The following is a 15612-nucleotide window of genomic DNA, read 5'->3' as shown; positions in this document are numbered from 1 at the left end:
AATTTTAATGATCTGGGTTTATTTCCCGATAATGACTATTTATGTAAATGAGATGCCTTATAAATAAATATGGAAATTATCCCATAATAATAATTACAGGCTTTATGGTTCAAACAATATACTAAAGGTGCTGTGTAAGATACTAAATGGTGCTGTGGATTATCTTTGAGTCTATTAATTATTTTGTTATTCTATTTCAATTTGACTTACATATATTGGACAGTGTTTCCTGAACTAAAACAAGCTGTGCAATGTGCCTGAATATATCCAAGGACCATAAAAATCAAAATCCATCATACACTGTAAATGGCACCCAGATTTCAGAATGTTTTTGTCTAAGGATCAAATAAATTAGTTTTATTTGGAGAATGTCAGCTTAAGTGTTGTTAGTCATTTACCCAAAAATGAGATAGTTTTAAATTAATTATAATTCTTTGCACTTATATAGCTGCTTCTCTTGAGAATCTCAATAGTGTTCTACAAACATTAATTAAGCCTAATAGTACTCCTGAGAAGTGGTTAACTGACAGATACACTTCACCCCTCATGATACACGTGATCTCTAGAACAAAATACCAAAACTTTAAACACCAGGACTTCACAAGAGTTTAGACTCATAGAATCATAGAATGGATTGGGTTGGAAAAGACCTCCGAGATCAGCAAGTCCAACCCTTGGTCCAACTCCAGTCCCTTTACCAGATCATGGCACTCAGTGACACGGCCAAGCTCAGCTGAAAAACCTCCAGGGATGGGGAATCCACCCCCTCTCTGGGCAGCCCATTCCAATGCCTGAGCACTCTCTCTGCAAAGAATTTTTTTCTGCTCTCCACCTTCAATTTCCCCTGGCAGAGCTTGAGCCCATCGTGCCCCCTTGTCCTATTGCTGAGTGCCTGGGAGAAGAGACCAACCCCTGCCTGGCTGGAACTTAGAGCCTGAAGTCAGGCAAATGTTTAGGTGCCTGGAATCCAATTGCTTGGCTTGGGCAGAATTCAAAGATAAATAAAAGTGCAAATAATAAGGAACTGAGAACTCTAGTGAAGGAAAGAAGGATTTTATATGATGTGAGAGGAGAAACCCACAGGGCCACATGGTGTGGCTCTGGGGGGTGAATTGGATGGATTCAGAGGAAAACTGCTGTTTGCAGAAATCACCTCCAGATGGGCCAAAGAGTCAGAGCCCACATGGAACCTTTCAGGCTGATGCCTGAGCAGCAGGGACAGCAGTTCAGTCCTTCTCTCACCCCTGAGGGTACAGGAGCTGCTGAGAATAGAACCAGCAGCATCAGTGTGTGCACTGACAGCCCCAGACTGTTCTGTTTGCTGGCAAATCTGCATGCACAATTTCCTTCCTGATATTACTCCACAAAGAGCAGCTTTTGTTGTCTTGCCTTACTGATGACAGCAACACTTAAGAACAGGTTAGTGCTGGCACAGACAGCAAGTTGGCTCTGGTAGATGCACCAGGACTTGGACCATCTTCAGGCAACCTTTTGCTGTCCCATTCCCACAAAATGTGCTGCAAATCTTTGTCTCGGAGCTTCCAGTGTCTGTGGGAAGGGCCATTGCAGAACATTCCAGCTGTGCACAGTTTTTTGCCTGCTAACACCAGGATATCACTTGCTTGGTCCCCCAACCCACAGCACCACAGCAAAGCACAAAGGTAACTGTTTTCCCTCCAATTAATCCCAAAGGCCACCCCCTGGGGCTCTTACCATTCCAGACAGGAGAGCTGCTCCAGCTGCAGTGCCTTCGGAACAGTTCTAGCAGTTGCTGAGGGAAACTTTGTGATGCACAGTCTAAATCCTCAGGGGCACACTCTGAAATCCTGAGGAAGCAAATCGGCGCTGGAAAGTGGAATGATAACGAGTTTGCATCGGATTTTTATTTATGGAAATAACTTGGATCTCCTCCTTGGATACATTTTCTTTCCTTTTTGTTTCCCAGCATTTCTGTGCTTTTGGGACCACAAACTCTCAGATAAATATTGGCAATACATCCTTGCTGAGAAAGTCTACCTGCTGGAGAAAAAATCTGCCCATTTTATCTAAGTGGAATGTCTAGACACTGCAATTAGACAAATAGACTTTATCCCTACTCATGTACAGTAACATTCTTGATTTGCATTTGTGATTGTAATTCATTACATACATGACTCTGGTGCCCAATGAACTGAATGCTTCTGCTGAGTTCAGTAGCCTTTGGATCAGAGCCTGTGTTTGCTCCATTTCCCCATATTTTTAGCTGCTTCACTAAGTTCTTTACTTAGAGAAAGGTCTGAAACTTCTTTATTTTCCTCATGCATGCATGATAATTCTATTGCCTCTTTTATAATTTATAGTCAGTAGTTTCCCGTGAGTGCAAAAGGCTTTTCAGAAATACTATACTTGAATCAGTAAAAGGAAGGGCAACTGCACTGTTGTGCTGCTGCATCATATTTAAATACTTTATTATTTCATAATCTGTCCTAGAATTTAATCATTCCATGCAGGGACTGGCTCTTTCTGTCAAAAGGGATAAGTTCCAGGTTTTCAAATATGCATATATAAAACCCCATGAAGATGTTGCTTCATTTCCAGTGTGATCCCATCTTGCCAAAGGCTCCATCTCAGTGCATAACCCTCCGGATGCAGATCCATTACTGCACCATAAAGTGGGTTACTGGACAGGGTAAGGCAATTCATTCTCTGAAATGCAGAGCCTCGTTTTGCCAGTTATAGGGTTTATAATGATCCATTATCATTATCTTTATGGTTGTTTTTACCAAGGTTACAGATAGGTCTATTCGAAAGATGTTCTGTTGGGTTCTCTTGGAGCCTCATCCTTCTCCCCAGGATGTAAATGAGCAGTGCACAGAGCACAGCCAAGTGAGTTCAAAAGGAATAAAACTGGTGAGAAAGTGAACAGATTAAGCCCCAAATTGCACACTTAAGAAACTGAAATCGCTTTGCCTACAGAAGCAGCCTCTGCCAGGAAAAACTGGGAATGGTAATAGCTGCCTTTTTTTTTTACAGGCACTGCTGAAGCCTCATGAATTATAAATTCATCAAATCTCACAATCCTGGGACAAAGTCATTTAAAACCCTGTCCTGGGACAAGGAAGTTCTCCATTCTATTCCTGGCTCTGTCACTGACCATCTGCCACTTGTCTGCCTTGCTGGAGTCTACCCATGTGTAAAACACACTTAAAATAAGCTAAACCATACTTCGAAAATTACTTGAGTGCCACAAGCTAGAAATTTGGGGTTGTAACACGGAAACAAATGGTTCTGTGGTGGTGAGTGCATAGAAAGCCTGCGTGTCTGGCTGGCTGCACTCCGGGAGAGGCTAATCTGGCTGCCAGGGCTCCACCCGGCTCTCCAGAGGCAGCAAATCCCCCAGGAACGCTCAGTGCCAGCCCACCTGCACTGCATGCAGCTGTTAACTTGTTTAATTAACTCACTATGCACAACGAGAATCTGATCCAACACTAACTGGAGTTAACAGCAAGGATTCTGCTGACTTAGGATCTTGGGGTCAGTCTCCATGTGTGTGTAGAGATCACTGCCCAGAGATCCCAAAAATCCCCGGGAAGGGAAAGGCTTTGTTTGACTGACACACAGACACATCTCTGTGCAAGGAGCCTGGCAGGAGCTGGGCACACAGTAATGTCTCTGCCTGTACAGTGGCACCATTCACTGTGCTGCTCTTTATTCACAAATAAATACAGCACTATAGCCATGATTCCCCACAGACCCCTCTGCACGTGGCTTCAGACGAGCCCTAATGTGGAAAATTGCTGACAAGCTACGCAGGGAAGCTCTGCCATGGTTTGTTAGGAAAGGTGACTTGATGAAGGTGGTGACAAGCTAATAATGAAATGGAACACTGCAATTAAATGTGCTGGTGGGGATGACAGTGTGGGACAGCCAGAGCGTGAGCAGCAGGTGGGTCACGGAGAGAAGGTTGATGGAATCGGGTGGGAAGGAGGGGGAGATGTAAGAACAAGAAAGACAGGACAGAGACAAGCACTGTTGGCTGTGATGGCAGCACTGGGCAGAAACTCCTTTGGTGTTTGTATCAGCCTTGCACAGAGAAATCCCCGTCCCTGACCACAATTTGTTGACATTGACACAACGTGTGATTAAATGCAGATAATCCTAGAAGGGCAGAAATTATGGAGGGAAATAAATGAACAGCAAATCAAAGACACCTACATCAAATTTTACTTATTAAATGAGCCGAAAAGTATGAAAACTGTCACAGAGTATTGAAGAATTTTGTTTCTCTAAAATGAAGGTTCCATTAGGAATAGTCAAGAATAATGTAATGGTGATAAACTCAAACCCTGCAAAGTGAACTGTTCATACAATTGTGCAGGGATTTTGCCTCAGTGCAAGAGCAGCTGCAACAATACTCTTAAAAGTAGGAACAGATCCATTAATCTTGGATGTTGGCAATGAAACCTAAAAATTATGCCTACGTGAAAAATGAGCACGAGCAGAGAGAACAGAGTACTTTGCATATCAGAATTACTATCACAGCCAGAAGATGGACTTCACCATGGCTATTTATTTCAAAAGCATCTCCAAGATTAAAATATAGCAGAAACTGATTTGGAAAAATTCTACCAGCACATTAAATAATTTGGTGCTGCTGTCTGGTAGAGACTAGTTGGTGTCAGCCATGGCATGTCCTACCTGAGGGGCAGGAGGAGCAGCATTTCTGCCATGAACAATCCAATTAACACAAGCACATGGAAAAAAAAAGACAAAAAAAAAAAAAAGGCTTATTTTACACATCTTTGCTTTTATATTCTCCAACTTGGCCACATTTTCCAGAGGGATGAGGCAAACCAATATTGTAAGTTTGAACATTTTTACAGTCCAAATTCAGAACTTCACATGGATTTTGTGTCTTTATAATGAGCCATATCTAAATCCTGAAGCCAAACATTCAGAAGCCTGAATTTAAAGCCAAAATTGCATGGTTCGGAGCCTAACCCTAAACATCACTTCGGTATAAAATTTGTAAACCCGGGGGTGCAGATGCCAGAAAAGCAGTATTTATTCCTGTGTTGGTACAGGCAGCAGGGCCCGTTCTGTTGCGCTCAGCAACACCCTGACATGCTGCACTAATCTTAGCTGCGTGCTCTTAAAAGATTATTTTTGTCTCGGGTTCTTTTTCTAGTCTTTGATGCAACAGCCTGCTGCGGGTTACATCAACCCTGCAGAAAATCCCTCGGTTTTCTCACCCCGTGTTTTGCAGACAGCCGGCACCTCCTCCGGGTCTGGGCGCCGCAGGTGAGCCAAACCCCGGCCTGTGTGGGCCGGGGACTGATCTCTGCTTAAATCAGAGGTGCTGTTGGCACCGCAGGGCTGAGGTAGAGGGAGGCATGGGCGGTGCGTTGGTTTCGGGCGCTCCCACCGCGGCCATCCCGCTCGCCCCTCACGGCTGGGATGGAGGGGCCGCGCTCCGTGAGGGGAAGGAGGGATGGAGGGGCCCCGATTCGTGAGGGGCCGGGCGGATGGAGGGGCCGCGCTCCGTGAGGGGCAGGAGGGATAGAGGGGCCCCGATTCATGAGAGGCCGGGCGGGATGGAGGCGCCGCGCTCCGTAAGGGGCGAGCGGGATGGAGGGGCCGGGCGGGATGGAAGGACCGCACTCCGTGAGGGGCAGGAGGGATGGAGGGGCCGCGCTCCGTGAGGGGCAGGAGGGATAGAGGGGCCCCGATTCATGAGAGGCCGGGCGGGATGGAGGCGCCGCGCTCCGTGAGGGGCAGGAGGGATAGAGGGGCCCCGATTCATGAGAGGCCGGGCGGAATGGAGGCGCCGCGCTCCGTAAGGCGCGAGCGGGATGGAGGGGCCGGGCGGGATGGAAGGACCGCGCTCCGTGAGGGGCAGGAGGGATGGAGGGGCCGCGCTCCGTGAGGGTCTGGGCGGGAGTTGCGAGGCGAGGGGGGCTCCTGGGAGGCGGCGGGAGCCCTGAGGGGACGCCGGGAGGCAGCAGGAGCACCCGGGAGCCCCCAGAAGGCGGAGGCAGGCGCGGTTGGCGGGGCACGGCCGCCTCCCCCTCCCGGCCGGCGCCGGCCCCAGTCCCGCCCGCCGGGCCCGCCCCGTGCCAGCCAAGATGGCGGCGGAGGGGAGGGGGGATCCCGCCTGAGCCGCCCACACGCGGGAGCGGCGGGGCCGGGCCGGGCGCGCTGCGGTGCGGTGCGGGCAGGGTGCGGGCACCGAGCGGCTGCCCCCGCGCCGAGCCCCGCACAGCGCGGGCCTCGCTGAGGTGAGGGCGGCGGGGCCGGCGGATCGCGGGCGGGGGTTCTGTGAGGCGGAGGAGGCGCGGGAGGCGCGGGGCTGTCCGCAGCGCAGGCCGGGGCGGCGGGAACTTCCCGCTGGGCCGCGGTGGGAGGGGGAAAACTTTCTCCTTTCTCCTTGTGCGTGCCGGGCCGAGGCTCCCGCCGGGCCCGAGGGGCTCCCTGCGTGGCGCGGCCGAGCGCTCCCCGCGGCCGTCCATGTTGCGCGGGCTCCGCGCCGGGAGGCGGCTGTGCGTGAGTGTGTCTGTCTGCATGTGTCTGTCTGTCTGTGTGCGTGTGTGTGTTCCCTAAATCCATGTGCCTGCGTGTCCCCCAAATCCCGGCGTGTTCTTGCTCCCCAGACCCATCCATGTGTGCTCTCCCCCCGCGTCCCCCTGTGCTCGTCCCCCCTGTGCCTGCTCCCCAAACCCCTCTCTGCTCGTCCCCCGCGTCCACCTGTGCTCGTCCCCCGCGTCCCCCTGTGCCTGCTCCCCAAACACATCCGTGTGTGCTCGCCCTCCGCGCCCCTCTCTGCTCGGACCCCGCACCCTTCGGTTCTCTCCCCCCGCGTCCCCCCGTGCTCGCCCCCCTGTGCCTGCTCCCCAAACCCTTCTCTGTGTGCTCGTCCCCCGTGTCCCCTTCCCTGCTCACCCCCGGCGCCCCCCTGTGCCTGCTCCCCAAACCCCCCTGTGCTGTGCTCGCCCCGCTCGCCCCTCGGTCCGTGCCCGCAGCAGCCGCCCCCGCCGCCGGGATTGCCCCTCGGGGCTCAGCCCCTGTCCGTGTGTCTGTCCCGGCCTTCCCTTCGTCTTACCCTGTACCTGGTTCATGCGACGCGCTGCTGAAAATTAGCGCTGACATTTTTCTCGTCGCTCCGTCATGAAGTCTGCGTGTAGCGCAAGTTGCTGGTGATATTTAATAACTTCCCGGCCATGGTTGTTATTCTGGACTTATTTCAAACGAGCTGCCGCTTCTCCTTTGCTAAAAATGAGGTCTTGACTTGGTGCCTAGTTCTGAAACTTCTTGTTTTTGAATTAACTGAGTGGAAGTGTGGTGTTCCGGGCAGCTTTTTACTTCATTTCACATTTTTTTCTGGAACTGTTGCTCAAGTGGAGGTTTCCGTAAAAAGTGTTACATTACAGTACATAATCTTTCACTTTCTGAATGATTAAACACAAATATTTAATCTTGGCAAGTATCTGGTGGTTTAGGGAAACTAATTGAGTAAGTCTGGCCAAGGAAGGTCGAGGGGAGTAAATGGATTATTTCTGGTTTGTGTGTCTAGCATACAAGTCTTACTTTGTGAGGGTATCATGCTCCTCTCGTTAAAAATTGTATATATTTAGGTGTTGGTGAAGCTTCCATGTTGCTTTTAGAGTAATGAGGAGCTCACTTAAACTGAGCATTAAAGCAGAAATGCACCTCTGGTAAATGGAGCTGCATTTTTAGGGTTAATTGTGACTTGGCATTGGAACTGTTTAATTATCAAAAATGGAGCATTAGAGTTTGTGATTTGCTTTTGGGGAAGGGGAAAATCACACAGAACCCTAAAGACAGAACGAAAAAGGTTAAGCTTCCCTACAGCCTTGAGAGCTTCTGTGGTGTGCACGTTTTACTTCTAGAAACACTGAGATCCAGCTGGTTGAGTCCTTTCCTCAAGTGTGAGTGGCTTCTGCCACTTTGGAACAGGCTCTTCTGAGTAGTGAATTTATTAGAAAGTATCACAAAAGGTAAGATCTGATTATGCAAGTAGTAAAGCAAAAGGCACAAGGACCATTTTTTGAAACGTGGGATTACTTAGAAATGTTTTCCCAGTATTGGGGATTTTCAGTGTGTGAGTTTTCTTATTTTTTGTGACCATGTGATTGTAGGTCTGTCTCTCTGGTAAGCAGCTTGTTGCATAGGATATAACACCTGTATGGTGCTTAATGGAATTACTATATATGTTAATGGCAATATTAGCAATTATCTAGTTAATAAAGCCAGAGTTAATTATTAGTTAGTAAAAGCACAAATATTGACACAGCCTGGCACACAGTGTAGGGCTCAGGTGAGTGGAGCTGATGCAGGTCGGGCTTTAGGAGCAACGTAAATAACCTGTTTCTATTTAAAATATGTGCTTGAAAGGGAAAGCAGCAAGGTGGGGAGTAGTGCCAGCTGTTCTCTGGAGTGAGGGAGGTTGTAGCTCCTACAACTGTGCTCTGTGACTCTGAAAAAAAGAATTATGGACATCACCACTGCCAGAAGCCAGTCTGGCAGTTTTTAATCTACAGGATTTTATACTGAAGGGTTTACTAATTTCTAGGTTAATTCCTGCTGTGGTGTGTGATAGTTGGAGAAAACCATCTCCATGTGACTCCTCAGAGGGGAAGATGATTCCTAGACCAAGCTGAGTGATAATGGGTTTGTTAACCTTGAGGTTTGAAAACGGGAAAAAGAAATCTGCAGTGTCACTTAAATATGCAACATCCCCTTTGATTTCCATCATGTTTCCCAGCAGCTGAGTTGCTGTTAGTTCTGCAAGTCATAGTTGGCTGAAATGCTTTTTGTAACAGTGGCTGCAGGAACAGTTGTGCTTTGTGGTCAAACACAGGCAGGTTGTGGAATGGGAGTAGTACAACAGGTACTTAGTCAAAACCCTTCTCAATCTTCATTTCTCTCTCAAAATGAAGACTTGCAGAAAATCTTCTTTCTATTTGTTGTCCTTTACTCAGCATTGAAGTCAGTTTTTAAATACAGTCTTGGCACAACCGAAAAGTTGGAGGCTGAATGTTGCCCAGTTTCTGTTGGATTAAAAATAAAAAGTCAATATAACCTTGTAACCTTGTTCAAACACAATGTTTGGGGTACTGGTGATTTCCAAGTATGTTGCTGTCTGGCAGAGGGTTGTGATACTCGTGTACCTGTATAATTAAGGCATTTGTTCTGAAGCTTCCTGGAAAGAATTCTAATACTGAATAATACTAAAAGAACCATAACTAAGACACCAAACTAATTTATATGATGCAATTTATGTGGCTTGGTGTATATCCCATATGTTTCTCTTATTTGTTAACAATATTTTAATCTGGCTTCTCTGGGATGTATTGAATCTCCAAATTTTTGTTATGATGACTCTTGGAAAAAAAACCAACTAATCAGAATGACCCCCCAGTGAGTATGTTCCCTCCCCACTTTGCAATCCTGCTCCAAAATCGTGTCTGTAAAAACTTAGAAAGTTGAGGCTGAGCTTGCCCTCACACCAGGGTGCAGGTTGGTTTGGAGGGCTGAGCCTGCCTGCCCCTCATCCTTTGCTGTGGCTTCACTGGTGGGCCAAGGCAAGAGCACAGAAAAGGCCCTGAGTCCCTTCCCTGATATATCAATATGTGAGTAATACTTTCTACTGTGGGCACAAGTCATGGTGTAATTTTTTTGCCCTACTAAAAGCAGCAAATCCACAGAATCATAGAATGGATTGGGTTGGAAAAGAGCTCTGAGATCATCGAGTCCAACCCTTGATCCAACCCCACTGTGATCACCAGCCCAGGGCACTCTGTGCCCTGGGCTGGTGATCACAGTGGGGTTGGATCAAGACATGGTGGATTCTCACTCAGTGCCACATCCATAGAATCACAGAATCATGGAATGGACTGGGTTGGAAAAGACCTCCAAGATCATCAAGTCCAACCCTTGGTCCAACTCCAGTCCCTGTACCAGATCATGGCACTCAGTGCCACGGCCAATCTCAGCTGAAAAACCTCCAGGGATGGGGAATCCACCCCCTCTCTGGGCAGCCCATTCCAATGCCTGAGCACTCTCTCTGCAAAGAATTTCTTTCTGCTCTCCAACTTCAATTTCCCCTGGCAGAGCTTGAGCCCATCGTGCCCCCTTGTCCTATTGCTGAGTGCCTGGGAGAAGAGACCAACCCCCACCTGGCCAGAACTTCCCTTCAGGCAGTTCCAGACAGTGCTGAGGTCACCTCTGAGCCTCCTCTTCTCCAGGCTAAACACCCCCAGCTCCCTCAGCCTCTCCCCACAGCACTTGTGCTCCAGTTCAAGTCCTCTGGAAGCTGAAGCCAGTTATGCCTTGCTTTAGTTGAGGATAACCAACAGGCAGGGGATGAATGTATATATAAACATCACTGTTTATAAATGCATCATCACTGTCCAACTGTTGTTTAAAATCAGCTGTTTGTAGCAGTGCCACTGACCAAATACTTGAAGTGAATGAGGTTCTTGGCTCTATTGCATAATAATCCTTGGGTATTTTCTGCTGTCCCTCCGTTCAAGTTTTGTTTGTGCCTGGTCTGGCAGTTTGGTCTGGGACTGCTCTGGGAATGCTGATTCATCTGTGCCTACAAAGTGCCCCCACAGCCCCCAGAGTGACAATCAAACCCTGCAGGGAGGGCTGTGTGGGGCAGTGATGCTGAGAGCTCTGAGCTGTGGCTCTCATTTCAGCAGGGGCTGTGATGCAGAACTGGTCACTGGTAGTTCCCTAAAGAGCTCAGAAACAGGACCAGGAGGAAACTGAGAAGTGGAAATGGAAAACTTTGGTAAATGTTGGCTGGCCCACTATTAAATTATGTGGGTTTACCTTTTCTGGGGTAAAAATACAGATATTGGATAGATTACATATATCTAATATATATGTATCTAATAGATGCATTAGATATTGGTTCTGTACAGCTTGAAATAGAGTGAAGTAAATAATAACAGGGGAGAGTGAAAGGAGGAACTATGGTCTAAAAACAGGAGGAGTGGTAGAAGTAAGCCAATTATGTCATCCCTTTTTAATATTTACTGAAAATTTTGACTTTATTTTTAATTTGGGTCATTAAAAATCATTAATACTAATCATTTCAGTTCAGCCATCTGAAATAACAGTGAACAGGCAGCAGTGTGGGGTGTGTGTACATACATGAAAAACTCCCGGGAGAAACCCCATACTTGGTGTGCAAACTTTATCCAAACACGGCCAAGGGCTTTGTGGGCTGGACTCTTGAGTTTTCGTTTTGTCTGGAGCTTCAGAAGCAGCTTGTGGGTTTAAGGAATTGCTCTCAGAATTCCCAGCCCTCCAAGATCAGGATCAGCAGTATTACCTGGGCACATCATTGCTCTTGAGCCAATACTGGGATTTTGGGGAGGAGACCCCAATGATGCTTTGTATTTGCTGGCAAAGAAACTGTCCCAGCCATACCTGGGAGTTAATCCATACATTTGTGGCTGAGCTGGTCCTTTCACACTTATTTTTCTGTGGAGCAGATGAACATTTTGATTACTGGGTGAAGAGGTTTAGTAGATGAGAGAGGTATTAGTGAGTGTTGTCCCTGCATTAAACCTTTCCAGTGGGGTGTGATGATCTGAGAGCAGCTACAGCCCTGCAGGTGCAGGGGTTGCATGTCAGGCACTCTGTCTGTCGTTGTCATCATCCAGTTGTCCAGTTTTTCATCATACAGGACATTTTTGCTGGCCAAAGGGGAAAAAATAATATAAAATGTTCTAAGTCACAATTAAAATGCATTGAAAACAGCTCCGACCTGTCTTTCCTTCCATCACACCCTAAATTGAGAATTGAATTTGGGTAGAGAATAGTTTCAAACCAAAACTGAGGTTGACATGTGAGTCCAAACGTGGCTGGGTGAAAGCAGGTCACTTCTGTCACTCTTGGTTGATGCACTTTGGCATTTCCAGTGACAGACTTTGGGTTTGAAGCTCAATATTGGAAGATTTGCTGCTTTCATTTGCCTTTATCTGTTGTGCCAAGAAAAATAGAACATTCTGTTTGAGGGACTTCTCCTTTTAAAAAGTTGTTGTACAATAAGTAGTTGTACAAAAATCATGGACTAACCACCCTCCTAAACTGTGCTTTGGATGAAGGAATATTTAGATTTTATAGTGCCTGTCTTGGCTTTCTTCCCCCTCATTCACTGCAATTTGTTTTCTGCATCCCTCCCTATAAACACAGTTGTATTTCAGAAACCCTTTCTGTTCTTTGGTTGTGCCTTTTGGCCATAAATACTGTAATCTAGAAAGGAAAGTGGGAATTCTAAAACTGGCCCTGTTAAGAGTTGTCTCTGCCATGAATCTCATGGTACTGTAGATTACCAGTTCCTGCTGTCTGACTGTAGCCATCCCAGTGAATCTAGATTAGCCTCTGAATTGAAGCCCAGTTTATTTTCCTTCCTAGGCACTGCTGAACAAATCTGCCTGCCTCTCAGACCTTGGCTACATTCCTGTTTTCTTCTCCCAAATTCATGGTCTTGTGTTTTGTCCCTTTTATCCAGCACTTTTCTGTTTCCTGGGCACCTCTCAGAGACCCTTTGTTGCCAGGTTTTCTGAGCTCTCTTGGTTGTCTCCTCAGCTGTTTGGACCAGAGGTTGTTAACCATGACTCGGTACAGATAATGGTGAATGGCCCTGCAAAACACTTGGTAGCAATTCCAGTCCAGTGATGCAGGGACAGAGAAATCTTGGATTTTTTTTTCTTGTGTTTCTGTGTTGTTGTTTTTTTTTCTTTTTAAATAAAAACTGATGCAGCATCAAAGGGACCTTCCTGGGGGTTTGGGGCTCCTTGTTAATTATTGTGTTGTCAAATATCACTGAGGGCAGGTGTGTGCAATAGGGTCTAAAAATTTATGCAACTGATCACTTTAGCCCTGTTTGTAGCAGCTTTCTCTGTTGTTATTTGTGTAACTGTGGTAGGAAATGTGAAGAAAAAGACAGGCAATGTCTTACTAAAAGTAAAAATACTATGGGAAGTTCTCACGGTTTGGGGGTAATAATGTATGTAGGTCGTTTGCACCTTGTTTTTTGAGCAAGTAGGTCTTTTACTTTGATAGGTGGAGGACAGCAAAGTAGTAAATACATTCTGCAAGCTGCAAGTAATACAAAATAGAGCTGTAAGTGCACTGGCAGCAGGTCTGGCTGTATCACTTCTGATGCATGAAAATATTTTCATTTTTCTTTCATTTAGCTCTCCTCGTTGGCTTTCCAGAGAGTTGACTGGGAAAGAAGTTCTTTTGAAGTGCCCACAGGGAAATGATTCATGTGTTAATGCTGCTCAATTCCTTGACTTTTTGCAGCTGGGATTGAGGTCTGCAGGTGATCCCTGATTTATAATTTCTGACACTCTTGGAAACTTGATATTCCAGATCAGGTTATTGGAGAGAATCGTGGTAGTTCTACTGCTGCCTGCTCTCCTTGTAGTCTTGTGTGGAAATGCTCCCAGTTACAAGAGAGTAACTGGTGCTGGTCCAGGTGCTGTGGGGTTGGAGGAACCTGCCCCGGGGCTGGGGTTGCTCTCTGAGCTGGGGCAATAATGAACTCCCAGTGCTGATGGCTCTGTGTGATCTCAAAGCTGTCATCTTGTGCTTTGGGTTATGAACAGAGCCTGGAACTTTGTGATCCCAAAAATACAATTCTGATCATCTAATCCCCCAGATTTTTCTACTTCATAGAATCATAGAATTGGGTTGGAAAAGCCCTCTGAGATCATCAAGTCCAACCCTTGGCCCAACTCCAGTCCCTTTACCAGATCATGGCACTCAGTGCCACGGCCAAGCTCAGCTGAAAAACCTCCAGGGATGGGGAATCCACCTCCTCTCTGGGCAGCCCATTCCAACGCCTGAGCACTCTCTCTGCAAAGAATTTTTTTCTGCTCTCCAACTTCAATTTCCCCTGGCAGAGCTTGAGCCCATCGTGCCCCCTTGTCCTATTGCCGAGTGCCTGGGAGAAGAGACCACTTCAGGAATGGAAGCAAATCTTTCATAGTTTGCATAAACCCTCCAGAGATGTTTCTTCCCAGCCTTGCCTGTGTTACACTGCTGTCTTCTCATGGTAATTTCTGAGAGTGTTCTCCAAGTCTGGGTGAACAGAAGCCTCCTTTAGACACAGCTTATTTTTGATTTCAGCCTAATGAGCCGTTCTGGGAGCGCGGAGTCTCTGAGTGTCCCCAGTGAGGTGCTGTCCTCAGTCTTGTAGAAAACTGCTGCTCCAAAATGCTTAATGCAGCACAGGCTGCTGAGCCTGGATGTGCCTGGCTGTCTATGCTCATACCAACATTTAGAAGTGGCCACGCTGGTGTTTACCAGTCCTGAAGAAAAATAGTGATTGTGAGAGTAAAGAGCAAGGAGGTGGATCACCCACTGCGAGGGGAGCTGGAATAAGGTGGCTGCATGAAGAGTGTGTGTGTATTGCTGGTGGTGGAGTAAGAAGGGTCCACTTAAATATCAGAGAAAAATAATTTGAAGTAGACTTGGAAAGGTTATTGGGCTGAAAGAGCACTTTGATAGCTGGGTAACTCTGGGAATGGACATGGAAGGTATCGATCATCGGAAGATAACAAGAGTTAAGATAATCTGAAGTGTTTGGCTCAACTGTTCTTTGGTTTATTTTGATTTAAAGCATCAGCTGTTTCCATTCTTAAAATATCAAATTTTATGGCGCATTTGGTATTTTGTTTCTTAAGTTTAAAGTCTGGTTTCTTAGTTTTTTAATAGTTAAGTGATGTGTAACCTTAGCAAGCAAGTCCTACAACAATTCAGTGTTCATTTCACGTGACTGGTGCAGTGGAGTGTGCAGAAAGTGTGAGTTTCAGCAAATGTGTGCATTGTTTAATTCTTGTTTTTACTGTTTCTACAGGGAATGAAACTTTAACAAGAAGTCTGTGTTACAGCCTGGCTGGCAGCAAGAGAGGCAAAGTGTAGAAGCAATGCCCTGATGAAAAGGTAGGGAAGAACACACTGGTGGAGTTGGCACAAGGCTTGTGTTCTGACTTGGGAATTCCTGTGATTCTGCTTTGTTCCCAGGATTGTTTGCTTGCTGTGGAGGAAATACTGGGGAAAAAAGCTTGTCTGGCAGCTTTGGCCAGGCAACTTTGGAAGCACAAGAGTGGCTTGAAGTTTTTTCCTTATGTAACTGCAGTTCCTCACATGTTCTTGGGACTGCTGAGCTCTCACATGGTTTGTGCTGTGTCACGGCTGAGAAGTGGTTCTGAGTAACCACCTGAGGACTGACTGATCCAGGTAACTTCACTTTGCTCCTGCATGACCAGCTCTGTGTCAACAGGATAATGCAGCAGTACCTGTGACATGAGGTACCTGGGGCTGTTGGAACTTTTCTGACAATTTTTAATAATTGGCCACCCATTTGTGTCTCTTCATGTGCCTTCAAAGGAAGGAAGTTCTTGGAATTTGATTTTGTAATCAATGCTTAAAAAAAAAATCACCATCTTTTAAAACAGTTCAGAGGTTTATTAACAAGTGTATTGCAGAGCCCTGTGCTGGTTTCCTGCCTCCTGCAGGAGACTTTCTTTCCTTGTTTACAAATGGAGTCAGGCTAACAAAGTAAAATGTCACTTGCTTCAGACAGCA

The 15612-nt window shown here is 46.7% G+C and overlaps 2 protein-coding genes across 9 annotated transcripts in view; one reads left to right on the top strand and one right to left on the bottom strand.

Annotated features, from left to right (window-relative positions):
• Window positions 1-5212: 5212 nt before the first annotated feature.
• Window positions 5213-15612, top strand: part of DENND4A (DENN domain containing 4A) — a 57712-nt gene continuing 47312 nt past the window's right edge. For 4 of the 8 annotated variants that reach the window (XR_011698992.1, XM_071568907.1, XM_071568912.1 and 1 more), the window contains exons 1-2: window positions 6063-6257; window positions 14882-14967. The gene's annotated coding sequence lies outside the window, so the exon portion shown is untranslated. Of the gene's footprint in view, window positions 5281-6060; window positions 6258-6423; window positions 6519-13038; window positions 13343-13925; window positions 14078-14881; window positions 14968-15612 lie in introns of those variants that run through there. The other 4 variants (XM_071568909.1, XM_071568911.1, XM_071568913.1 and 1 more) reach the window with 4 other exon arrangements.
• On the bottom strand, window positions 5325-6488 carry LOC139677796 (basic proline-rich protein-like). The gene has a single exon (XM_071568076.1). It carries the CDS (start codon window positions 6486-6488, stop codon window positions 5325-5327), a length of 1164 nt encoding a protein of 387 aa, XP_071424177.1.

This window comes from Pithys albifrons, chromosome 13 (assembly GCF_047495875.1).
Source record: "Pithys albifrons albifrons isolate INPA30051 chromosome 13, PitAlb_v1, whole genome shotgun sequence".
Taxonomy (NCBI): domain Eukaryota; kingdom Metazoa; phylum Chordata; class Aves; order Passeriformes; family Thamnophilidae; genus Pithys; species Pithys albifrons.
Note: the sequence above shows the minus strand (reverse complement) of the source record. Positions and strands in the feature narration are given on the sequence as shown.

Bases quoted from the DNA above. Each gene is read 5' to 3' on its own strand.
- LOC139677796 (XM_071568076.1), bottom strand. From the start codon at position 6,488: ATGGACGGCCGCGGGGAGCGCTCGGCCGCGCCACGCAGGGAGCCCCTC.